A 26,838-nucleotide genomic window follows, 5' to 3' on the forward strand; every position below is an offset into this window, starting at 1 on the left:
AGTCTAGAGCAAGACAGTTGTAGACTATCATAGTATGTTTTCTTTTTCTTCAAATAATTCCTGGTTGAACAGTTTCTGAAAAGAAAGAAAAAAATGCGAGGTTAGAAACCGGCACAGTATGAGTATTGCATTGCAGGGAACACTTTTGTGTGTTTGTTTCATGAAGCATTATACAAAGATAGCCTGCTCTTGCAACGTTATATTAATATCAGCTATTTCACTGATGCCCTCTACTCTCCCCACAGGAGAACGACGTCATGGAAAGGCCAGCGGAAAATTTCATCAGAACCAAAACCACTACATCTATCAGACACCCTCCAAATATACATTCGGCAATGCAGGTGGCTTTCCTGGTTTCATATTGGTGTTACTCTGGCCTGGCTTCATTACGAAAACTTCCTTTTCAGATTTCACAAACTATATTTCTAAGTAGCTTATACGCAATTTCTATGTGCTGAGGCCGCGGACCTGCAGCAAGTAAATTTATAAAGAAAATAGCGAAAATTAAGTTTAGAGTGATTTTCCCAGTTATTACAATCCTTAAGTCAACGCTGGATGACATTTGGGCCGTCATTGAGGGAGTACTTGCACAGTACGATGTCATAGAATACTCAATCTAAAGAAATGGTACCCGCTAAAATAGAGATGCAATTGCGTGCTTACACTTCTTCTTGCGCAGGAGGGCACCGTAGTGGAATGGAGAGCCAAGGCCGTAGCCGTAGTTCAGGCCGTAGCCGAGGAGGCCGTGACCGAAACCGTAGTGGCCAGCACCATAGCCGAGAGTGCTGACACCGTAGCCGTAGACTGGGGCGGCGTGGTAGGAAGCGATAGCTGGGGCAGCGTGGGCAACGGTGGCGACGGCTGGGGCGTGGTGCACGGTGGTGGTGGCGACAGCTGGGGCAGCAGCGTAGGTGGCCACTGGAGCAGCGACAGCGGTGGCGACTGGGGCGTGGGCAACAGTGGTCACAGCTGGGGCGTGGTAGGCGGCGATGGCTGGGGCGTGAGCCACGGTGGCCACAGCTGGGGCGTGGTAAGAAGCCACTGTGGTGGCGACTGGAGCAGCGTGGGCGACGTGGGCAACAGCTGGAGCGTAACCGGTGTAGCCAAGGCCATATCCGTAGCCGAGGCCGTAGCCAAGACCGTAGCCACCATATCCCAGGCCATAGCCAAGGCCGTAGCCGGTGTAGCCAGCGAAAGCGCTGGTGGCAAGAGCCAAGAGGACGCAAGCACGGATCTGTGTAGGGCATGGTTGTGTTTTGACGAAGCATTTCTTGAAAATAAAATTGTACTGCTAAAAAAAATCACAGCATATCCACGGGGTGAATGATGATGAGTGGGGCGAAGCTACGGAGGGAATCATCTGTAAACCGTGAAACTCTTCCGTGAAATGCGCCCAGTACATAATATAAAGAGTGTGAAACATCGTGTATATATTAAACATCAAACTTTTATTGTACTGTTGGTTTACGTGGTCCCTTCATTATCACTTGTGATCGAAGAAATGCAAGGAAGAAGTCCGCTCCCGAGCGAAAGAGCGCCAAGAGCGACCGCATTCCCCGCTCGCCCTGTGCGAATTAAAGGCAAGGCTAGAGGGAAGACAGGACGCGCGTTCCACGACGCGAGGTCGGTAGCATGCCCAACGAAAGCCAACGGAACGCGATCGTGCAAGTGCTCCGGCTTCGCATCGCCTCATAGTTCCATTTAGCGTTCCAAAACCAAATATATTGCTCAAGGTGTGCCTTGCGTTTTTCGTAGAAATAATTTCTTTATCATGTACATTAAGACGAAAAGTTGAAAGCTCACTAGAGTGTATCGCCCGCAAAGTATGTCTTTTAGTGTGATTTAACTCTCGTACGGCAGGGTCCTCGCGCCGTTGCCGGTCCACCTCGCCCGTTGACGATCGGGCGAGGTGGCTACATACAACTACTACTACTACACTTTAAGAAAAACATCTGGCGTTCTTTTGTTCTGCTTTTACAAAACATCTGGCGTCTTTCGTTGGTTTATTTCATCAATCAACGGCGTTTTGAACAAAATTTTTATTGTTTAATCACGCACAGGAGAAATCTCACCAGGCACTACCTTGGAGGTAAACAATGGCTGCTAATGGGAATGAGAAACAGAAGAAGTCGGCTTTTAGCTAACACTTACACTTCTACTTCTACTAACGTTTCCTACTGGAACATGCCAATGGCTGCTAATGGGGAATGAGAGACAGAAGAATTCGGCTTTTAGTTAACGCGCACGCTGCGAATTTTTTATTGTTCAACAACGCACAGGAGAAATCTCCCACCGGCACCACCTTGGAGGTCAAAGCGTAAGACTTGTTACGGACTACTACGACGACTACGAGGGACGAACGGGTGCCGCCTTAAGGAGCTTCGCCCCTAAAACACCATTTCTCGCTAAAGGGGACCATGAGGCGATGCGAAGCCGGAGCACTTGCACGATCGCGTTCCGTTGGCGTTCTTTGGGCGTGCTACCGATCTCGCGTCGTGGAACGCGAAGAGGAACGCTACGCGCGTCTTGTCTTCCCTCTAGCCCGGCCGTTAATTCTTACAGGGCGAGCGGGGAACGCGGTCGGCAGGCGTACGAGAGGGGGGCAGCGTAGGAGAGGAGAGAGAGAGAGGGGGAAGAGACGCGCATGCGGTGGTGCTCATCGCGGCGTAGCGCAGGAGAGAATTTCGGCATGTCTAGCCCGCGTTTCAGAGGAAGAGTGGAAAGGGGGAGGGGAGAGGGGAAGTGGAGAGGGGAGGGAATAGGAGAGGGGAGGGGAGAGGGTGAGCGGAGAGGGTATGCGCATGCGCAGTAAGGGTGGTCATGCCGCACACCACCACCACCACCACCACCTGATTGAACTCCGCCATACGATACTTCGCATCTAAAATATCGATAATGATATTGCTTAGCTGCAAGTAGCATGTCCATGTATGTTAGAATTAATCAAGTGTACGCGTATATTGTGAAATCAGAAGGCACTGTGCTTGGATTTAATCTAATTCGAGTTGGTCCGTAATAATTTTTGCGGACGTTATACTTTACTAGAAGCCGGTGGTTGTATGACGAACGCTGATTTTTTGTTGAGATGAGCTTTTCAAGCATCACAAAGCTTTACAGTATCTATCAGCGCCTTTTACTAGAACTACTCATAAACAAAGGTTCCTAATAGAAGATTTGCCCTACTGTCCTAATTATCGAAAGTTTAGTAAATATACAGTAGTGTATACAATTAATATTCTTTAATAATGCGGTTATTTGTCAAAGAAAGTGCTTGTGGTATACTCAGTCGGCTCTGCTAGTTTCACTGCTGCAAAAATTTGCGGACAAAGTTGCTCACCATGATGACTTTAGAGCTGCTGCTGAGCACACTGCTGGCAATGCTCTGTTCTGGGGCCTTTATATAGGAAAAATGTTACCTTGAAACCGTCTACACGTGCAATGGGCAAAAAATAATCTATAAATGAAGCTCAGGATTTCGCTCATTTGGTAATTTCGCACGTCTGCGAAGAGTACACCAGCCCAAGATGGGTTATACGTTCCATGCGTTTTGAACTGCAGTGATGCCGCGCCCTAACCTTGACAATGACTCACCTGAAGGACTATTGAAGAAACAGGTAATAAAGTTGGAAGTGTTGCAGTGCGCCTTGCGCAACGTGGGTCAGGGCACGTGGAAACAATATATGGTGAAGCGCTCGAATCTAGGATCGTGCAACGCAAGATAAGAGTGGGAGAGCAAAGTACTAAACTTGCGCTTTAAGATTGTACGGATATGGAAATAGATGCGTAGAGAACGCAACGGACAGGTCGTCAGGTAACGTCGTGAGACGCACCCTCTACCTCTGAATGGGTGCAGCATCTCAAAGGCACTGTTGCTCAATAGTGCACAACTAGTCTCCGGATATATTTGTATGCAGTCCTCATCGCCGCACAGATAAGTGTTCTACTGTGATACAGAGCGTGTGGTTGATAATACTACGCCAGTGCTTCGACTATCGAATCAAATATCGAATGATTTGATATCTGTGAAGCGAAATATGCTTGCGCGGAGTCCACTTGGTATAAAAACTAGGGCTAATTTGTGTGTAGTCACGTGAGCATACGGGATGATTCGTATGTGGCCAAATTAGCAAATGAGACATTTGTAAATGGCGACCAAATGCTTCGAAGTACTGGTGAAACATTGCAATGACACCGTCAAGGCATTTTACAGCATGGCAAGCAGGGTCGCGTTCACTGAAGTAGAGTAGTGCAATACTATGTCACCGCACGCTGCTTTCAAAGAATTCAAAAATGGTGATACTTAACAAATAATATACAGATCAGAGAAAGAAAGAGAGAGACACACCAATGAACGAAATGACTGCCTGATAATTTCAAATAGGAGGAACAAAATCGTGTAAAGGCTATAGAGTTAAAAGCAAGGTACTCTTAATGCTCATTGAACGGCTGCAAATTATTCAGCGACAGCTGTAGTGCATTGCACGTTGACTAAGGCGTCGCTGCTTTTTGTAGTGACCTCCGGCGTATTATTTATTTTATTAAATTACTGGCACCCTACGGAGCCTTTGCGGTCCATTCTGTAAGAAGGGTAGTACAGTAAATGCGCACATAAAGATAAAGATAGATTGATACGAAAATACAGCACAATCATTAGTGGCATCCCTCACATACTTTATTCTGGCTTTCTCAGTACTGCGGTTACTGTTTTTTTTTTTTGCTTGCATATTTGTAAAAAAAAGAAAAAAAACATGGTTGATCCCTCTGTCATAGGAATCGGTATAACACGAAAGTAAAACGTGTCTTCACAGACGTAGTTGAGCGTTTGTTGTGCATTGTTTCGCCCCGAGGGCGAAGGGATGAATGCTATTCGCAATGCCCACGAACTATAGGTGGCGCGCCGTGCTTTTCAAGATGGCGCCAGGAGGAGGGTCGACCCGTTTGTTAGCATAGGAACAGATAGGACGTGCGGACGTACGGGCCGTGCCTCTTTCACCGGATGAAGTCATGAGCTGCGCTGAAATGAATATGAGACTAAAATACTTTCCCAAACCATGGAAAGTGCTAAGTACTCGCCACCTAATTATTTGCCGCGGTGTGAAATGTTATATTTCAGCTCCGTAACTGTGCATAACGATGCTTTGCGAAATCCTGTGCGTGCTACATAAAACTGCATGAACTAGAATTGACGTATGAGCTGAACGGCAGTCCGAGGTAGTACGTACCGAGCCTGCCTGACGGATTTGCGGCAGTAGTAGGCCGCCAGCGAGTAGCGCCATCGCCACTGCACGGGACCACACGTTTAACGTGGTGATGATTTGCAAACATAATACGCCGTCGTCATTACTTGCGCAGTCGGGAACGCGGAGTTACGTCTTCAACGGAACACAAGCATTTAACATCCCATTCAGTAGCGCTTGTGTCACAGCCATGCTGAGACTCTATCCGTGTGCAATTCACTTCACTCGCATGTTGCAGGTTTGATCAGCACGATCGAAACATGAATATTGAAAAGAATGCACACGTATGCTTTTCGCAACGTTGAAGAAGTTAGCCGAGAGGCGTGGATTGTGGCCGTGAATGCACGTTCCATCGCTCTAACCATTTCGCTCCGCTGGTAGAGCTCGAGCGTGTTGGCGGCATGCGGCGCTCCATAATACCCACAACAATTGTGATACATGCAATGCACAAGAGGAACTATGCCTTTATTTTGATCTCGCTCAAGGATATTATACATTAAATACAATCAAAGTGACTTACGAGCGTGAAAGAACATTAACGCACGAGGGGACGTGAAGTGCAACTCGCTCCTCGTGAGCTAGCAGCTGATTGTTCATCGTCGCTGTCACTCTCGGTGCTTTCACAGTCGTCTACGTCCAGTGAAAAATCCTCGTCGTCAAGATGGTTTCTTTCAACATCTCTGCTGAAAGCAATCTGAAAGATTTCCTCCGCCGAACGACTTCGACCACTCCGCGTCACCACGTTTACAATTAGAGAGACGTCTGGGCGCGGAGAACATTTTGCTCTCAGACCGGTCAACAAGCAAATCGCTTGCAGTGTGCTGCCACCTATCAACAAACGTACAAAAACAAGCGGTGCAGCGGTGGCTATAAAACCCAACACACTGGCGAAGGACGGCGTGGAAAACGTTCGCTCCACGAAAAGCGTCGAGCAGACGCGTCCTCGAATGATTGAAACGTCGCTCGAGCGATTCGTAACAGCGCTTTGCTGACAAAGGTTAGAGGCCCTATTTTAATGTATCGCCAACTTGAGATCGCTCAGTTATACAAGAGCACATCGCGAGCCTGCGCGACCTCCCGTGTACAGTGTTATGGGACTCATGCACTACAAGAAACACTAATCAATGCTATATTAAAGTAAAGCAGGGTGAGCTTCAACTGAATATGTCAGACGATAACATTTAACTAACCTACGTGGCTACAGAAACCCTCGCGAAGCTGGTATTATGTGGACGCTCTGGGCTAGCATTGAAAGCGCGAGTTTCCACGCATTTTCACGAAAACTCCGCGTCTCGCGAAGTCATAATCATATTTATCGTGTCACGGAGGACTCGGTTTGTTCACTGATGCAGGAAACACGCAAAGTCGTAGTGCTCCTTTCTTGTCAACGCGTTAACACTGAGGCTAGCACAGCCGAACAAGGGAGCGACTGCGTAGTGCCAAGCAGAAAGGACGCACGGAACGAACATACACAGGATGAGCGCGAACTAACAACTGTCACAGTTCGACAGTTAAAGCGCCCTGGTCAAATACAAAGGAGGACGCACGAAACGAACGCACAAGTATACACAGGATGAGCGCGAACTGTCACAGTTGTAACTTATTAAAGACGATAGTCTTTCTTGGGGAACTTAAACGCAGAAATTTTGGTCTGTCTGTCTTTCTGTCTGTCTTTCTGTTTGTCGGCACGTCCCTCGATTCAGCCACTCGGCCAAAGTTGAACCACTTGCCCAAAGGCCAGCCGTCTTGAACTGGTACGGCTGTTCATACTTGTGAACGTTGTCGATCAAAAAGTAAATATCATGCATATCTGAGGTGCAACATCACTACGTAAGTATTAGGTGGCGTGTTCCTTTATTAGAAAATGCATACATACGTAATTTTAAGGACCCTAGTTTCTTAAGCTGCGCTGAAAATGCATAAGAATGGAAGCTTGAGCGAGTTGGTATGCGTTCATCTTTGTTGAAACAGCGCTCACTAGACGACGACGAAGTAAAAGAAGGCACAGGACAGGCGCTGCCTGTCCTGTGCCTTCTTTTACTTCGTCGTCGTCTAGTGAGCGCTGTTTCAACAAAGCTGAAAATGCGACTGCGCTGAAATTTGCCTTCCTCCGTGCCCTTCGCACGAGCTCATTGTTGTGTTTCGGTTTCGGTTCTGTATTGCACTGTACAAATGCCATGGGTTGGTGTTGAAAAACTTTAGTTTTGAGAAGGCCAAGAAGCTGAAAAAAAATATTTAAAAAACGAAAAAGCAGCGTTGTAGGCGGCCTTCAGGCTGCCGGTTGTGGGCGCCGCTCTGGCGTTCCTGTTTTACCCAAGCGATGTGTAAATAAAAGAGTGTGTGGAGAGTACTCGTTGAGTGCGGACGTTTCTCTGCAAAGGTCTTCGCCTGCTGCTGCGCCGGGACTACCAGCACGCAACGCAGCACTCATGTTTCCCGACGTATTGCCAGATGGCGTCCATATCTCACACAGCGCCTCTTCTATCGTCTTTACACGACATTTGCAGCGAAGCACGCAGATACGCGGCCAATTTTTTTGTTTGTGAGCAGTGCGCTCCTTTCGCAAAAGCGGCCGCTGCAGTTAGCGAAATGACCTTCGTGCTCTCTATAACTTGAACGCAAACTTGCGGTGAGAGCGCAAGACGTACAAGATAAGCGCGCGCGCAGGAGCGACCACGCCCTGTAGAGACACACGCTCATCTCAACGCGGGGGGCGACGACATTTAAACCGCGCTCTTCGAGCCCTTCGCGCCATCTCGCTAGTGATAACGAAAACACGCTGATGTACCCTGATCTCTGAGTACCGCCACTGGCAAATGGTGTATATAAATAGCACGCCGTTATTACGACGAAGAACGTGCCGTTTGTGGCGGAGTCGTTTCGCGATGCGCGCTGGGGATTCAGAGGTCGCGAGTTCGATTCCAGCTGGCGGAACTCTTTCTTCTAGTTTTTTCTTTGCCATATGTTAGTCTTTATATTTTACAACGTCATATCCGTGACGGAAGTGCGTCAGTGGAGCCGTGGTGGACCCCGGCATAAAACACTTTCGTGTTAAAATAGAATATTCAACACCATCGAAAAAAAATCTCGAATGAACCACAAATTTAATTGCACGGTCTTTTTACATCTTATTCAAAATATCAAATATTTTTTTTATTGTTGTATTGCTTACTGTATGAACTTTGAGAGCTTCCACGTTCGCGACGCGGCAGCAGGAAGAATGACGTGCCTAATTAACAAGGTAATCAATTAGGTAACACACTTTGTGTAATATCCACCACGACACTAATGCATTGATGAATAAAATATTAGCTTTTTATAGCGTTTTCATGAAAACCCCGCTCCTTCACGTAGGAATGGTACGTACAACTTCAAGCGACGTCGAGTGCCCTTGCGGAGTTCGCAATTTTTCATGCATATTGAATCTACTTCCAGTTAGCTGGCGTGCACGACGAACACGCCTAATTTGACGACATGAACGACAGCGTTATTGCAACTGACATTCGATGGATGAAAACACATTAACAAATCGTCCTATCCTTGAAAACACCGCATGCAAATGAGGTAAATAAACGGAGCCATACATCGTTTTCATTCTGACGGCTTGATGACGCCATCAAATGACGTCCCCGGTTGCCAAACCTTGTGACGGCATGATGACGTCATTTTGACGTCACACAATGAGGTCATCACGCGACATAGTCGCTTGGTCAAACGGGGGCCGGTCTCGTAGGCAGTGCTGCAAAACCAGGTTAGGTGCAGAAAGCCTGTCGGGGGCGGGAGAATGGATCAATTCAATCGACTGAGAAGCAGATGGCTTTCGCCTGCGAGTCGTCTTAGGCGAATGCAAGGAGACTTATGAGTATGTTGCCATCTTGCTGACCTTCATGTTCGTCCTCTTGGATTCTAGGGATTGTTTGTTAATCAGGAACATTTTATTTCGCACTAGGCTACTCATGATTGCATTTTTGTGCTGAATAAATAATACCTAAGACGAGACTTGCCCTGTGGATGCGCTTAGTTATTGACTGTATTAAATGCGAAGCATTTCTTAGCGAACGGCGTTTCTATCTATCTATCTATCTATCTATCTATCTATCTATCTATCTATCTATCTATCTATCTATCTATCTATCTATCTATCTATCTATCTATCTATCTATCTATCTATCTATCTATCTATCTATCTATCTATCTATCAATGATGGATACGTGAAAACCCTGTCGCGTACTTCGTCAAACCCTTTCCTGCAGACACGTGTGGCACATACCCGTATACCACGGGTCATGGTAAGCGAGTATGCGCCACAGGTGATTGATAGTTTATATCTTTGCAGCAACTGCGAGAACAGACCTTGCTAATTTAAATGCGAGAGCGTGAAGAAAAACTGGCATCGGCAGCGTTTACCAGACTAACGCAAAGAATAAGAATCAGGATACCAGCAGGAATTGAACCCAAGAATTCTGCGGGGCAGTCCGGTATTCTACCACAGAGCGACGTCTCCGTCTTGAAACTGCTTCGGAAGAAAGCCCTATGCAGGCGTAATGTCGGTGCAACGTCGGTTGTGATTCCACGGCTCACTGTCTAATTTTATAAAAAAGACAATAAACATTACATGCGTACTAATAAGATACAGGAGTCAAGCTCGTTAGATTCAGGTGGGGTTCCAGTGTTGGCTCCGCTTTTATAGAAGTCCAATAAACATTACATTTGTATTTATATGATTCAGCAAGCTATATATTCAAGCGTTGCTTGACTTCAGAGGAATACGCCAAGGAAAGTTACGTATGATATTTACACCATCACACCGTAAAGTTCACTTTGTTTCAGTAGTACTGATGTCTGTGCTCTAAAGTGAGTGCTGACATCACGTGAGACAATAAGTTACTCTTTAAACGACAGTGTAGTCGACGTGCCTGGTAAGGCCATGATGTGCACACTAGTACGCTTACCAAAATAGGTAAATCCACCTCGTAACGCTTGGCTTAAAGCAAAAAAAAATGCAGCATAGACAACTACTCTCTGAGTGCTTCGCATGAAACCGATTCCCACAAGACGTGGGATCTACCGAATTTTTTTGTCTGCAGTATTGCGCAAAAGCACAATGTCATCTCCAAATTACGAATCCCTCGGATTTTCTTCGTTAATCTGTATTCCCACTTCTTCCCAATCTAGTCGTTTTTTTTTTACTTTTAAGGACGAAATGAGCCACACTGGATTCATTGCCTCTTCTTGCCCAACCCTGTGACCAATAGCTATTCATTGTTTCTTTTTTAATTTTATTGCGGTGAATTACGGTAGCTACGTAGTCTTTATAAATGTCAGCCATAGTGTTCGCATATATTTCCTGTAGTGTTTCACGACGTAATGCCTCGCTTAGTGGTGGTACTTTACCCTAGAGGAGTGCATTTTCGTCGATTGTGAAAGCCATATCTATCAGTTGGTTTTACTCAGCACGTAGCCCAATTAACAGCTGCGATCAATATTCTTTCCTAAAACCAGCTTGCCCTATTGGTTGACTGAAGGCAAGTGTTTGTTCCACTCAATACGAAATCAAGTTCGTAAATATTTGTAGAGTACTAAGATGAGGTGAATCGGTAAAGCTTCAATTACTTTTTGTCTCCCTTTTAGTGTATTCGTATAATTCTGGCGTTTTCTAAATCACTGGTATAATGGAAGTCTTGAGTCATGTTTATTTATTTATTTATTTATTTATTTATTTATTTATTTATTTATTTATTTATTTATTTATTTTCAATACTGCCAGTCTCTTTCCGAGACTATAGCAGGTGGGCATACAGGTTGGACACGCAAGTGCAACAAAACAAAAGCAGGAATCTAGCGCAGTGATCAAAAAGTTATACAATGTAATTTTCTTAATAATAATGGACAATCAGTATGCAAATATACATATGGAAATCATATACAGAAATATAAAAGAAATATACAATGTCGCAAGCTGCCTAAGTATAATATTTATTCTGTTCCTGATCAAATCGACTTTTATATAATCTTCTTATGCTATTTTTCTGTGGGAAACGTCTCGCGAGGCCCTGCTAACCATGGCGGTTGTTCAACGCAAAACTTTAGTATCCTCCTAGGTTTTCGTTTGATGACTGCTCTGCGAACTGCATAAGTTCAGAATATAAGTGCTCTGCTGTCTTCACTAAGTCATCGCAATTGTTAATTAATATCGCGTGTGATCGAAAGAGAGCCACTCATCGAAAGAGAGCCACATCGTCGCAGTACACACCGTCGTACAGACGAGCACATCGATATTTATTACCACATTTTACGTAGCGGCCAAACCACCAACCAAATCTTACAGATAACTACGGTATTACGACAAATAACATGACATTGTCACGTGGTCGTGACGTCGACGAAGACAGGAGTCGGCATGTTCAAGATGAAACTGTTTATTTGGCCGAACTTGTGGCCGGGAAATGAGAACTCAAACTACAGCAATACACGCTGTACACTGATAGCGGCGAACAGGGCGTCAGCCGTCGATAAAACTGCTCATGGTTGGGGAGCGCCGTTTTTTATACGTCACGTATCGAACTTTCCAGTCTTATCACTGGTAGTCGCGCAAGCTCTGGAATAATCTAGACTATTCACGTCCTGCGTGCAATCTTAACAAAGTGATCTACTACAATCGCGAAGCTTCTCGAACACTGCGGCGCGGTCAGCGTCGAGCGTTGTTAACCCTCCTTGCTGATCAAACCCGAATACATCAAAATAAAACAAGAAGCAGAAATGGCGATATAATGTCAATAAAAGCCGCAGGGTCCCCTAGGCATTCACGACTCGAAGGCGAAAGCCATCTTCTTTTTCTTCTCAGTCGATTTGTTGATCATGCCCCGCCACCCTCCGAAATCTTTCTGCCCCTAAACTGGTTTTGCACTGCCTCCAGGATCGGAGGCACCTCGGTTAATTTAGCACTGCCTCAGAGATCGGCCCACATTTAACCAAGCAAGGATGTCATGTGATTACGTCACCATGTGACGTCAAAGTGGCGTCATAATAACGTCAATGATTCTGGCTATTTTGACGTCACGATGACGTCATGTGGTGATGTCATCACGTGATGATGATCTTTTTTTCCATCACTCTTGTCGACACTGGTCAATTTCCTCGTTTGATGAGGCATCTAAGGCTTTCGCCTTAATAACGCACGCAATGTACCGCGACTGCGGCGTACGCGGCGTTCTACTCATCATGGGAGTCCGCGGGAATGAGTCGCTGAATCCGCGTTTTTCATTTTCCTGTGCTGCCCTGTGCCGTTTTGGTAGGGGTTTGGTAGGGGCCGGGACAACCGGTATTGCCAGAAGCAAAGCCTCTGAGATGATCAGACGTTTCGCGACTTTTCCGCTAGGGGAGAGCGCATGCGCGGGGGCGTCGTGAAAAAGGCGGATTGCCCCCACGGACTTCCATGAGAGACGACCATACACGAGCAATGCCAAGCCCCAAAGACGAATTAAGAGCTCCGCTCCTCATGACCCCACGTAACCTCGCTCGCCAGCCTGAGGAGCACAGCGCCAGCTCTCGCTCAGCGGTGACTAATCTAACTAAGCTAACTACGACACGGGTATCATGAGCCGAAAACTTTACAGGAGGTGCGAGCACCCCCACAAAATATTTTCTTGGGCTAGTTGGTTCATGACTCCTTGAAAAACATTGTGGCGCAATATTACACAAGGACAAACGAATTAGCGTCCTGGCGTATATACCTATCCGTCCTTGTGTCGTTTTGCGCTACAGTTTTCTTCAAGAACCCCCTCGGACGTTGCCCTGCTTTCATTCACTGCCTACTCTTTTTCACGTATATTCATTTTAGCCGCTTTGATGCAGCCACCTCCCTCCTTTTTCTTTTCTGTTGCCTCTAACTCTTTGGAGTTTAGAGAGAACTAAGAGGAAAGGCAGGGCGTTATTATTCTGCATATCAGTTACTCTATTCTTGCTGATAACTTTGACAGGTCAGCAAATTCTATTTATTCTCTTGAGTTAGCCCCCTTCACCATTTTGTCATGTCTTTATTAGGTCGCTTGTGGCTTCGGAGAACTTGCCCACGTGTTGCCCTTAAACTCCATCTACAACTTCAGTTGCTTCTTGCTAAATTAGTCTAGTAACGGCATCCTTGATTTCCTATATGTCATGTTTATCTTTCTGCTATAACAGCGCATACATTTTGCGAGAGCATAGGCGCACGTATTACGATCCCTGCTCAGACGTCACCTATTATGCCAAAGAACATCCCACCCTGGACACTGTCACCACTAGAAATTGTGCCGTATATCCCCGGAATTAGTGCAAAAAGGAAAATGCCCCAAGCAGCAATTCATCAGATAGCGTTGGAGTATATGTATAAAGAATACGCAGCCGAAACGCACATATTCACAGATGGTTCTACAAGCCAACGTCGATCGTCATATGGAGTTTTTGTGCCCTCAACAGGAAAATCCCTCTCGTATCGTCTTGAGAGAGCGACATCTTCTACGTCAGCTGAGCTATATGGCATTGAAGAGGCTCTTAAGTTTATACTACGACAGCAACTGCCAAAAACATGGGTGATATTTACAGATTCTAAAGCAGCCCTACAAAGTATATGGAACAGGCACAAGCATGGTAATCACCCAAGTGTAGCATCTGATATCGCCTATCTTCATCACAAGGCTAAGATTGATGGACATTACATTAAGTTCCAATGGATACCTGGCCATGCTGGTATTTCAGGAAACGAGAAAGCGGACGAAGCAGCCCGAAATGGACTCCAGTACCGGAATTTCAGAAGAATATTTTTTACTAAAGTCGACGCCTCGAACATCGCAAAAAAATATGCCTATCAAGAAAATGACCGCCTCTGGAATCTGCCGCTCCAACAAGATAACTGTCTGCGTTGCATTGACCCAGAAGTGAGAGCGAAAATTTCCCCAACACTTCCTCGCCAACTTGAGACACTGTACCATCGTCTTCGACTGAACGTGGCATACACGAACAGTTATTTGTACCGCATAGGGCGCACCACTAGTCCCTGCTGTGATAACTGTGGCAGCATAGAGACAGTAGAGCACATATTACTGGACTGCTCCGCGTACCGCGATGAGAGAGCAGTGTTTGAGAGACAAATGGACATGATTTGTCACGATCAATTAACGTTGCCCAACATATTAGGCCCAGTGCCCGGCCCTTCTAAACAGCGACGGGTTTTACAGTCCCTGTTTAATTACTTGTCAAACATTGGCCTAGTAGGAAAGCTTTAATGATTGCACGATTATTTCATACAGCAAAGGCTTCACTTACCTGACACACTCGTAAAAATTTCTATCAGGTTCACTTGCGCATTTCATTTTTTTTATATTCTTTCTTTTTATTATTATTTCCTTCTCTCTCTTCTTTAGTCTGTCAACCCCCTTCCCCATCCCTACACAGAGTAGCATGCCAGCGGTTATATACTGACGCCGGCAAAAATCTCTGTTTTTCCAATAAAGAGTCTCTCTCTCTCTCTCGCGAGAGCTATCCTCCATTTATCTGTTGTCAACCTAAAAACATCTCGATTGGCCTGTTTCTTAGTGACAAATCTAGCTATTTTTCTCTTCAATTTGAGAGAGATCGCCGCCCTTACAACCTTAGATCACTACCCTTTACCTTGATTATTCCAATGTCTTCCACTATGCTATGGTCCACACAGTGTGCTAAAATTGTTTCGCACGTTCTTTATCTGTTAACACTTTTCTAGTCCCACCTCATGTTGCTATGACTTAGGAAAATGGTTTGTGATTGCACAGAGTCGATTTCTTTCTAGACTACGAGCGCTTCCCATGCTTCTGTTTCGGTTTTTGTTTTCGCTTTTTTCATAACCTGTGGTAAACTATGCATGCGAAATCATTTCTATGCCTACAAAACTAGTAAACTGTCCGTCAGTCTGTATGTCCCTCTGCTATGTTAGACGATCGCCACTCTAAAGAAAAAATGAAGTCATACTTTCGCCGCAAGGACGACGCAATGAATGCGATAGCAACAAATTGGAATTACGTACGAAGGAAGACTAGGAACTCGGCAAGTGTTGAGCACTGGGCGAGTTGGTTTGTTGTACATGAACTGGAAAATCGCGTCACGGAAAATGAAGGAACGGCCGAACCGGCCAAACAAAAGAACAGAGCGCTATCATTTCGCTCTTTTGATGCACTATACCAGTTAATGGTAGCAGCTCACTCCTTTAAAAATTACACCATCTCCCGCCAAAGGGGACCATGAGGCGATGCGAAGCCGGAGCACTTGCACGATCGCGTTCCGTTGGCGTTTGTTGGGCATGCTACCGACCTCGCGTCATGGAACGCGAAGAGGGACGCTACGCGCGTCGTATCTTCCATCTAGCCTGGCCGTTAATTCTCACAGGGTGAGCGGGGAACGCGGTCGACAGGCGGGCGAGAGGGGGGCAGCGTAGGAGAGGAGAGAGAAGGGGAGGAGACGCGCATGCGCTCGAGCTCATCGCGGCGTTGCGCAGGAGAGAATTTCGGCATGTCTAGCCCGCGTTTCAGAGGAAGAGTGGAAAGGGGGAGGGGAGACGGAAAGAGGAGAGGGAAAGTGGAGAGGGGAAGGGGAGAGGGTGAGTGGAGAGGAGGTGTGTGGAGAGGAGGTGTGTGGAGAGGGTATGTGCATGCGCAGTAAGGGTGGTCACGCCGCACACCACCACCACCACCACCACCGGATTGAGCTCCGCCTTAAGATACTTCGCATCTAAAAACACGACTGCTGCAGTGAGCGAAGTAACATTCGTGTGTTCGTGGCTATCATAGACTGGAGCTGGCTGCATTTTTCTTCTTTCGTGGACAACAGGTACCGACCGTGCGCATTACACTGTAGCACATCGTGCTCCATCTCTTGGTTCGCATCTTTACCTTAAGTGCGGTGTTGAAACACGGGCCGTATTCTGAGACAACCCCTCTCGCTAACGGCGCCACTTTGACTGCCGTATAATCTCGCATGTGCAATGATTAAAGCGAGAACTTCGTCACTATTCTCCAACTTGCCACTCAGCGCGCAGTGGCAGTGATAGATAACTCAGAGGTTATTTTCTTAGAATACGTCGCCAGAAATAAATTTAATTAAGCGCCAGCAAACAATGAACCGATGTCGACTGCGAGGACAGCCGTACGCAAGGTGCTCAAGCGAAATTACGAAGCAGCTTCTTGAGCTTCTGTTGATTGTGATAGGCCTACAAGAGCATAAAGGTCTCGGCCTGTATTCACAGAAACATCTTACGCTAAAAATTTTCCTAAGACAGTATTTCACCCAGTCGCGATGCGGGACATATCATTAGTGAAGCCGGCTTATCAATGCCAAACTCACTTACGAAAGAGAAGTTTGTGCATTGGGCTCCAGATTTTCGTATGATTATATCGCATTGTCAAAGCCTTTCAATCGTACATGAATGCAGAGCTAAAGTGTGCGAGCACTCGCGCTCTTTCTCGTTTTGTATACAGCGACCTTCATCGCGCTATGTGCAGCCGTTATGGAATAATATCCACATAAAAATCGAGAGGAGCTATGAATTAACTTTTGCGTTTTTCCGAACTTCTATACACCAATGTTTTCCGCGACAAATGAAATACAGGGTCTGTGTGTAGTTCAGCTAAAAAAAAAGTTGCACCATCTCCCACTAAAGGGAACCAATGGGCACCTTGCCCGATGTTAACGCGTCCTTGCATGTGGAGCACACCATGAATTCACTGTAGTTGCTATTGCTATTACTCGTCCCGAACTTTTCTTTGAACACGCCACGCGGGTTCATCGCGCGTCTGCAGAATCTCGTTCCCCGATGCCATCACGTGATTGCTGAGAGAGTGTAAGGGGGAGAGGCCACAGCGTCTTACCCAGCTTCTTGCACAGGCCCGAACGCGCTAGCGCGTGCCAGCACACGTGGTTTTGTCTGCGTTACGCCAAGCTAGGACAGCGTACGGCAGCCCGGGCCCCTAAAGTGCTCTGCACGTATCATCATTAAGGCGGTCGAAGAACAAGACGTAGACGACGTTTCCTTGGCGCGAGCGCGCGCTCTGCATGTATCATCATCAAGGCGGTCGAAGAACAAGAGGAAGAAGACCTCCTTTGGCGCGAGCGCGCGCTCAATATGTTACAGATGGCTATGGTAGGCTTTAGAAAGCGGACGGTCGCCAATGGAACTACGGACAAAGCCCAGCGCAAAAGCTGCTTCGCATCTAAAAGAGAGAAAATGAGAACACAAAACGAGGTCTGTGTAACCAAATAAGCGTCTTGTGCGTTGACGGGCTAGATATTTTTAATACATCGCATGCTGTCCCGGACGTGTTAATACGCTGTTTGTGCAGGGCCCGTCATACCGAAGCATGCTCCAAAATTCTGGTCGCCGTGAAACTTGTATGAGAAATTCAGTGTTTTACCTGATTGAATTCAGAATTGTACAGTGGCACATTCTTAGACTGCCGTTAAATGCGACGAGGACCTGTGGGCATTCCGTATTTATTACTTGAGCCACGAACTTTACAAGCCTATAGGCTTGCAAGGTGTCTTGACGATGTTAGTTTTCGTTAGAGTGACAAATAGTCAAAACTTTCAAGACGCCTAACCCTTCCGTAATGCCGCCCAGCTGAAGCTTCCCAATTATATACTACATATACTTTCCGACATCGCTTTTCGATTGTAAATGGCGAAGGGGATTTAGAAAGCCAACGCAGGTCGTCCATCTTTAAAACGGTACAGAACGATTAATTCTGTTCCCGAGAAACGGAACAGCATTCTCTCTTCGGATAGGATAAACAGAGAGTGGCTGGGCGAGAGGAGGAGAGGCACGGTGGAGACGAGGCGCCTGGTTATAAGTATAAAGCCCCGTTCACGCTGAAACTTTTCCGGTCTCTCGACAAGTCGCCCGACGTCACGCGACCGGAAAAAGTCCTCCTCGCGCCGATCGGTCCGAGAGCGATGTTCGTTGCCGGGAGAAAAACACCACTTTTCGTAAGCCGATCAGAACGCGAGGTTAAGAGAGAAGGCGAATGCGTGTAAAGCCACGGACGGCGTCGAAGTGGAACGCTGCCAGCGTAATGAAACGCCGCTGGCGTTCCAGTACGGCCGTGGAACATACAACAATGGCTAGAAAAGAGGAGAGACGCGATCGCATGCGTCTCCCTTCTTTTTTGCCTATATGCAGCACGTGTCTGGAGAATTGGCGGGCGCAGCGCGCATGGCACTGAGCATATCGTGTCGCGACCGAGAGTTGCAGTATGAACACTTCTGCTTTGTCGCCGATGCGACGCTGCCTACTCGCGCGACAGGAACCTTTCTGGTGTGAACGGGGCCTGACCCTTTGTGCGTCAGCAGGACACATAGGTCCCACTTTTCCTTCTGCTGAAATTTTTTTCTCCCGCATCACCTGTCACAAATAGCGTAACGTTAAGTGGCTGCTATCTTACCTAAGTCTATGTAATTAAGCTCGAGAAAAAAAAAACCGCATTTCCCCGAAGGGGAGTATGAGGAAGTGCGAAGCACGTGGTGATACTATGAGGGGGCGCGCGCGACTAAACTGCAGAGCCGAGCGAAGGAGACGGCAGCGAGAGAGCACGCGCCAGCCGACCCACGGAGGTCTGGCCGTTTTTAAGTGCAAAGCACTTTTACTGATGATGATGATGATCTGTCTTCCGAACTCGTTCCAAAGAACCCGCAACGCGTTCAACTTGTTGGCGGCGTTGCGCACGCCCGAGATGGGGCTCAGGTTGTTGTCGAACCACAGTCGATCGCACACCGCGCAGCTATATCCGAAGCTGCGGTCCAGGAAGTCTCGCTTGAAGCGCGCGTCCTGCCGATCGAATTCGAGGGCCCGCGCTCGCTCACGCATCGCGCGTCCCCGAGCCAGATCGGCTTCGGGGTGCTCGGCTCGCTTCGCACGCTTTCTTTCGGCGTCTCGCCGCCGGCCTTCATCACCACTGGCAATGCGCGGGACGCGCGTAGCCACGGAGCGGAGGGCGGAGCGCGGGCAGTCACGTGGGGCGTGACGTTGCTGCGCCGTTGCTACAGACGCTCCTCTCCGCTCCTCGCGCCGTTGCTATGGGACGGCGGATTCAGGGTCACTTATAAAGTGCATTCGCACTTAAAAATTTTACCGCGGTTTTGGAAGGTGGCGGTGGTGCCACAATGCCGTTGAAATTTGTTGCATTCTTTTTTAAGGAAGCTTCTGAATTTTTCTCTCCTTCAGATAATAAAAACCTGTCATTCAAAATGCCGGGTAATTTTCTCTTTTTCTGGTTTTCTAGAAAGGCAATTTCAGCTCGCAGTCATCATGTGTTTTTGTAGGCTTGAGGAGCAACTTGACTGATAAATGCATAGAAAAACAGTCTGCTAAATTCCCATGCTCTTCGTTAAGCATAATGAATGATAACGGTGTATGGGATTAATGTTCTTGATATCACATACCTCTTCAAAAGTGGGCAGATATTCGGGGACAACATCAGTACTCGACCATTTCGACAGCGGAAAAAGGGACAACAAAATCGACAAAAAAAATTCGGTAAAGCCCACGCCTTGTGGGAATCGCCTTGTGAAAAACTCTTGCCTTTGAACCAAGCGTTACGAGTTGGATAGACGAGCTTTTGTAAGTGAAGTGGTTGTGTTCATATTGTGGGCTTACCAGGCTCGTCGACAACACTGTCGTTTAAAGGGTAACTTATGGTCTTACGTAACGTCAGCACTCACGTTAGAGCACATACATCAGTATTATCGAAACGAAGTGCACTTTACGGTGCGATGATGTGAATATCACACATAACTTTCGTTAGCGCATTCCTCTGGAGTCGAGCAATGCTTGAACATAGCTTGCTGAATCATAGAAAAACAAATGTAATGTTTATTAGACTGCTATAAAAGTGGAGTCAACACTGGAACCACCGACGCTAATCTTATATGGCACCTGTATCGTAGGAGTGCCTATATGTAGTGTTTATTACTTTCTTGTAAAATTAGATAGTCAGCACCACAACCACAATCGATGTTGCACCGACATTACGCTGCATAGGCTGTTTTTCCAAAGCCGTTTCTAGGCCTGGCGTGGTTCTATGGTAGAATACTTGACTGTCACGCAGAATGCTTGTGTTTGATTCCTGCTGGGATCCTACATTTCATTCTTTGCATTCGTCGGGTCAACGCTGCTGATGTCGGTTTTTCTCAACGCTCTGGCATTTAATTATCCATGCCTGTTCTCGCCGTTCCTCGGTAGACATAAATTATCAATCACCAGTGGCGCATACCCGCCCACCGCTGCCTGCGGTAAACCGGTATGTGCCACACGTGTCTGGAAGAAAGGGTTTGACAAAGTACGCGACAGGATTTTCACGTTATTTATGCCATGACCAGACAGGCATATTCGTAAAATCCTCTTAGCCTCTCATGCCACTTTTGGTCTACACCAAGTAAAGGAGGCGATCACGAGAACACCGAGACCTACGTGGATAGATAGATAGATAGATAGATAGATAGATAGATAGATAGATAGATAGATAGATAGATAGATAGATAGATAGATAGATAGATAGATAGATAGATAGATAGATAGATAGATAGATAGATAGATAGATAGATAGATAGATAGATAGAAACGCCGTTCGCTAAGAAATGCTTCGCATTTAATACAGTCAATAACTGAGCGCATCCACAGGGCAAGTCTCGTCTTGACAGACAGACAGACAGACAGACATACAGATAGATAGATAGATAGATAGATAGATAGATAGATAGATAGATAGATAGATAGATAGATAGATAGATAGATAGATAGATAGATAGATAGATAGATAGATAGATAGATAGATAGATAGATAGATAGATAGATAGATAGATAGATAGATAGATAGATAGATAGATAGATAGATAGATAGATAGATAGATAGATAGATAGATAGATAGATAGATAGATAGTGCCTGATGTTCGCTAAGAAATGCTTCGCAATTATTATGGTTAGTGTGTGCGGTGAAGCAAGCTTTACAGGAGCAGACCGCAGCTCTATGAAGGCTTGTAAGGCGAATGTGCAGGTGCTTTTCTGCTGCCGGAAATGAAGTGCGCACAACGTTCCTCCGCACAACTTGAGAAGTGCTCCTCTGCGCCACTTGTTTTGGTCGTTTCATCCCTAATACCCAAAGGTGTCCGGCTTTTTTGCAGCACAGTACTGGCTTGATTTTGATGAAATTTGTTTGATACTATTTCTGTGCGGTTATTATGTATATACCACAGCCGGTTTTCATGACATGTGAAAAATATAGGCCAACCTACAAAGGGTTAAGAGCGGGGGTTTGTATGCGGCGCACCCTTTTCGAAGATGGAAAAGATTTCTCGTACGTACCAGGAAGTAGCCGCTCATTGCGAGCGGCAGCGCGAGTTGGCACGAGAGAGTGTCCCTCTTTCGGCAGCATGGAACTTGCTTTACTTTCTGTGTTTTCTGTTATTTTTGGCACGTATGTCTGACTGTTACCTCTGGGCTACATACATACGCTTGCAGAATGTAAATATATCTGAACCATATGAATACGTTGTACTCGTAGTGCAAAACTGATGTAAAAACAGAACACTTGCTATGAATGCTTCATTGAATTTCGTGGTAGTGAAATAGCAGTCCTCTCTAGGACAACATGTAAAGCCGGCATGGAGGATTGTACACATCAGGAAAACCTAGAATGCGAAAATTTAATGTCAATGTCGCGTTTCTGTAGTCACGTCATGCGCGTTCTGTGGGGCCACTCCATACGCTGCCTTTTTTAAAACAAATCTCGGCTTCCTACGACCTTTCCTATGTCTCGACGTCACGCAAATCATATTGTGCTGCATCTCTCGCAGCAATATCCACGGAATATTCGTAAGTTTCTTTGCTCTCCTCGAGGTTCTTGTTCTCCTTGAAATTCTTGTTCTCTATAGCGTCCACAACATCACTGCAGTTTTCAAGTTGCAGTGTGGCAAAAGAATGGCTTTCGTATGTGATTCGTCAAATAATAGACTGGATACGGGAAACTCGCAATTTCTTCGTGAATGAAAAAAAACGTTTTTTCGATAGTGGTTGCTTACGTTAGCACTTCGCGGTTTCTTTCTTTCTTTCTTTCTTTCTTTCTTTCTTTCTTTCTTTCTTTCTTTCTTTCTTTCTTTCTTTCTTTCTTTCTTTCTTTCTTTCTTTCTTTCTTCCTTTGTTTCTTTCTTTCTTTCTTTCTTTCTTTCTTTCTTTCTTTCTTTCTTTCTTTCTTCCTTTCTTTCTTTCTTTCTTTGTTTCTTTGTTTCTTTTTTTTCTTTCTTTCTTTCTTCCTTTCTTTCTTTCTTTCTTTCTTTCCTTCGATCTTTGTTTCCTTCTTTCTTTCTTTCTTTCTTAGCGGGAGACAATACGAAAGATTGCAAGTTGCAATCGGTTCTCAGGCGCCTCGCTATGTTCTTATGGACTTATCCTTTCCACAGCTTCGTTTCTTCTGAGAATTTTGTAATCCTGCCTAGACTTACAGTGCCGACCTGTCAACCGGACAATCACTCCGATACTCTTAACTTCTCTGTCATTCATTTCATATCTCTTCATCCCGCTTTCATCCTCAGTCAAGCGGCAGTCTTTCAAAGCCACATCCTCGTCATCATGAATGCTACACTGTACTCAATACACAGCTATCGCGTCATCCTCCGATGCAAAGGGAGCGGGCCCCTCGCTCCAGCGCATCTCACCGCTCCCAAACAGTGCCGACCGCCGCCGCTCCACTCGGTCGGGCGCTGGCGTCGCGCAGCCGCCTAGCCAACGAGCACGTGCAACGAGTGATCCCGCTCTTGCTTGCGCCGCTTGCGCTCTCCGGTGCGACGGGCGGCACGTTTGTATCGCAGAGAAGGCGTCTTCGTGGACGCGTATGGCCGCTTTGACGTAGGTTGTGTGCGCCGTTCGCATCTCGACTCTGTTTCCACGTGGTGTTCTTCCTGCGTCGAAAAAAAAAAATGAAAAAAATTGTGCAGTGCTTGCTGGCTCCTTTTCCCGTGCCGCGCGAGCGAGTGGGCTTCCCAGCGGCCGAGACGGAGGTGTTGCTGCTCCATCGCGCCTGTTGGCGAGTGCTTGACGAAAGAGAACGCGACTGGCACGCGACTGCGAGCGTCCTAGACCACGGTGGCTCTCCGAATAAGCGGTACGCCGTCACCGCGCGCTCGTGAAGCGAGGAAATTTGCCGGTGCTGTAACCGTAGCATGAGAGCCGAGCTATGGCACGCCAGTGTGATCGCCGCCGGTGGTTCCTCGATCTGTGGATAACGGCCTGTCGGATTATCGCCATCTTTCTACTCTCCCTCATTGTCTGCACTGGCGACGCCGCGAATGCAGGTGAGTTGCTCGAAACCTCTGACGTATGTTGCTTCCTGATTTATGTTTTTTTTTTTTAGCGCGTCCTGGTGTCTACCTCACTGACACTTCTATATGAGATGTAACGGCTTCGTACGCACGGACGCTTTGATGCCTTCCGTGTGCCCGCGCTGTCGTTGACTGCTTCGTCTTGAGTTGTGCAATTGAAGTTGGTGCCGTTGCTATCACTTCCTTGAGGCGAAGATGAAAAATTCCCTCGCCGTTCTTTAGCAAAATCTATTGCTGAAGAGTTCTCATTTGTGCTAGGTGTGTCAAGTGCGAAGAAGCGATCTTAATTGCCAGCCGAAAATTACCAATCGCCGAATCTTATATTTCGCGTCGCTGCGTACGAGCGTGAAGAAGATTGAACCTGCTCGGCATATCCAGTACGTGGACATGACTTTTTTTGACATCTCGGATTCCAGTTTACCTTTAGACAACCGCCGAGGAACCGGTCTCAAAGGTTTCTCGGTGGTGAATGTCTAATTCTGCGCGGTCAACGCTGACACGTGTGCGCGCGTATCACGGGTCCTCTCTTTCTTCCTTGCTTTCACTATTCTTTTCCTCCCCTCCCCCCGTGTAGGGTAGCAAACCCGGTACAACCTGGTTATCCTTCATGCCTTTCCTTTGCCCCCCCCCCCCTCTCTCTCTCTCTAAATATGCCCGATAGTCATTGTTCTAGGGAATACCTTGTGACTCGGGCTAAGAAGGTTTAAAAAGTCATCTTATTTTGAGCAATTCGGAGAAAGTGCCTGTTATAATAGAAGTGTGAACAGGGTATAATGTTATCATGTTATATGTAGTAAGAGGTCTGTCAATGCAATCTCTTATCACACTACACGCACATCAAGGTTAGCTCAAATCTCCAAAAAACATAGTCGTCGATCGTGCAAAGCGAGTAACTGATCTACAAGAAACACTCGATAGCTTAACCAGCTTTTCTGGAACATGTGTTTGCTGTTACAAAATAAAGTTCAACGTCGGTTAATTTGGATTACCCCCGCCCCCCGTTTAATTTCTTAGCTCATTCGCTTCCCCTGAGATGGGATAACATAGGTGCAAGCCCACTTATAGCGAACATTGGCAACGTAGTGGTGCCAGTCACGTATGTAAGCCGTTTGCAATTACTGTATGACGATTTATAGACCAGCTTTTCGGGGAGTAATGTGCGTCGCATAGAACAATAGCCTACAACATTTTGAGTAAAGACCAGTACGGCAATGTGACGCAAGATGTAGCGCCAAATTACCGTATACACAGAAACCATGGCAGCCTATTCGCCGCAATTCGAACAGCGGCAGTTATGCGGTCAATTAGTGCAGTTCGTCAATAGTGCCCGAAAGGTTCGCGCAGTTCAGAGGGCCTGAGCGCGTGCAGTGCACTCGTGAGCGTCTTATATATATCGCCTGGTGTGCGACCGATGGCGGCGCTGCGAACGGCGCCTGTATGACGTCAGAGCGGGGATTCGCGCGCTTTCGTCTGCTACGTAGGGCCAGCGCCGTTGAAACCACCGTTGTGGAAAATCTCAACAAAAAAGCAATTCAATTGGTTATCTTGCGTATGGTGGCTACTGACGCTGTTCGAACAACCGTGGGTATCCTTTTAACGTTCATTTAGAACTACAGCTCTTTGTTTCTTAAAACTACGGCCGCTTGTCTCCGCGGCGAGTGCTGCGCAATGGGGAAGTACTGCTCTGTGCCTCAGAGTACTTCGTCAGCTCGCGAAAAAGGCGTTAGCTTTCACAACTACCCTTAGGACCCAAAGCTGAAGAAGTGGATCGTCAAGCTCAGAATGGGAAAGCGCCCCACGCCTTCATCGACAGTGTGCAGCAAGCACTTCGCGGACAGCTACCCATCGTACGCGCCACTCTTAGGTAAGCTTTTGACCGCGTTTAAGCGACTCGCCAATACTTATGCGGTTTATTGCACGCAGGCTATAAGCATAGGCGACTTACACCAGGTGCGGTGCCTTCCCACAACTTGCCGCGAAGGCCCCTGGACAAGGAGCCGACGACGCGACGTCTGAACTCTGAATCGCCTCGCAGGAAAGCGCACCTCGTGAGCTCAGCTGAGCGGCGCAGGATATCTGAGACTACCGCTGCATTTGGATGGTGTACATACGTATTTTACTTATGAAGGCAAGCGTGCGCCTAGCGGACTGCCTATCATAAATTGATAAGCGAAACCTGTTGCCGCGGTTTAGTGCACATTCTCTAAATGTTTTCACCTGAGGCAGTACAGACACCTTTTTAAAAGCGGAGCTCTTTAAGCTTTTCTTTAGGCTGCGTGGCGTGAAATTGAAACCAGCTTGCCTTTGCCACGTTAATTTCTGTGGCCCTATGCGTGGTATAATCAGCGATTAACTATTTGTCATATTCTAATATGTACCTATGCGACGGCCCTGTGCGGTGTTAATATGAACTATGATGTAATATCGTTCTCACTGAACCAACATTATGGGACAAACTGCAATCATGGGCATCGGCAGGGGGGGTGTGCAACAAGGCGGCACTTGCGCACTTGTTTGCAGGATGAGAGCTGCGATGGTGATGCGATCAACGTTGACGTCCTCGACCGTGCATTCAACAACGTGGCCTACGTCGTACACCGCCTCGCCCTCGATGAGGCACCGCGAGCTTTCACAAGCTTTATCTACATACTTGTAGATGCTGAAGAACGGCACGCCTATTGAAATATCGAAGGAAACACCCAAACTAATTAGTATCGTACAGCGGAAACAAGATAACGAGCGACAACACTCACACATAGTTTCACTTTTACCAGCAATGCGGTCGTTGGCATTGGCGCACTCGTCGGCCATCCGGGGGATTTCTTGGGCCTGTCGATTGGGCCGCAACTAAAACACATTCAAGGTTACACTCGAAAACGTTCGTTGCAGGCGTTAGTTGACAGTCGCGAGGCTGTTCGTTCGACAAAGTTCCCGCCTGAAGCAGGCGATCCGCATACAGGAGCAGCGGCTGCTGCAGCGCGGTTGAAAGCGGAGTCCCCGCTCTGGCGTCACACGCGAGAGGGCGCCACTCCAAGATCTCGAGGCCAGTAGTGAAGCGAGGCGTATATGCATTGCGTATGAATAAGAGCCGAGCCAGTGCCGCCTTTATGCGACTGACAGCAAATAACCGCAAGCACGGTATGGGAGTCGGTTAGACGCAGGGGAAATTTATATGTGTGTCGTGTCAATTTCAGTTCTCCTTAGGCGGCATCGCTTTATTGTTCAAC

General features: G+C 46.9%; 1 protein-coding gene across 1 annotated transcript; it reads right to left on the reverse strand.

The window, feature by feature from the left end:
* Positions 1–634: 634 nt before the first annotated feature.
* On the reverse strand, positions 635–21,617 carry LOC125758634 (cuticle protein 65-like). The gene is made up of 2 exons (XM_049416045.1): positions 21,600–21,617; positions 635–1,234 (listed from the first exon to the last, which is right to left on the reverse strand). The coding sequence occupies exons 1-2, from the start codon at positions 21,615–21,617 to the stop codon at positions 635–637; spliced, it is 618 nt and encodes a 205-aa protein (XP_049272002.1).
* Between the last annotated feature and the right edge of the window lie 5,221 nt (positions 21,618–26,838).

This window comes from Rhipicephalus sanguineus, chromosome 5 (assembly GCF_013339695.2).
Source record: "Rhipicephalus sanguineus isolate Rsan-2018 chromosome 5, BIME_Rsan_1.4, whole genome shotgun sequence".
NCBI classification, from domain to species: Eukaryota; Metazoa; Arthropoda; class Arachnida; order Ixodida; family Ixodidae; genus Rhipicephalus; species Rhipicephalus sanguineus.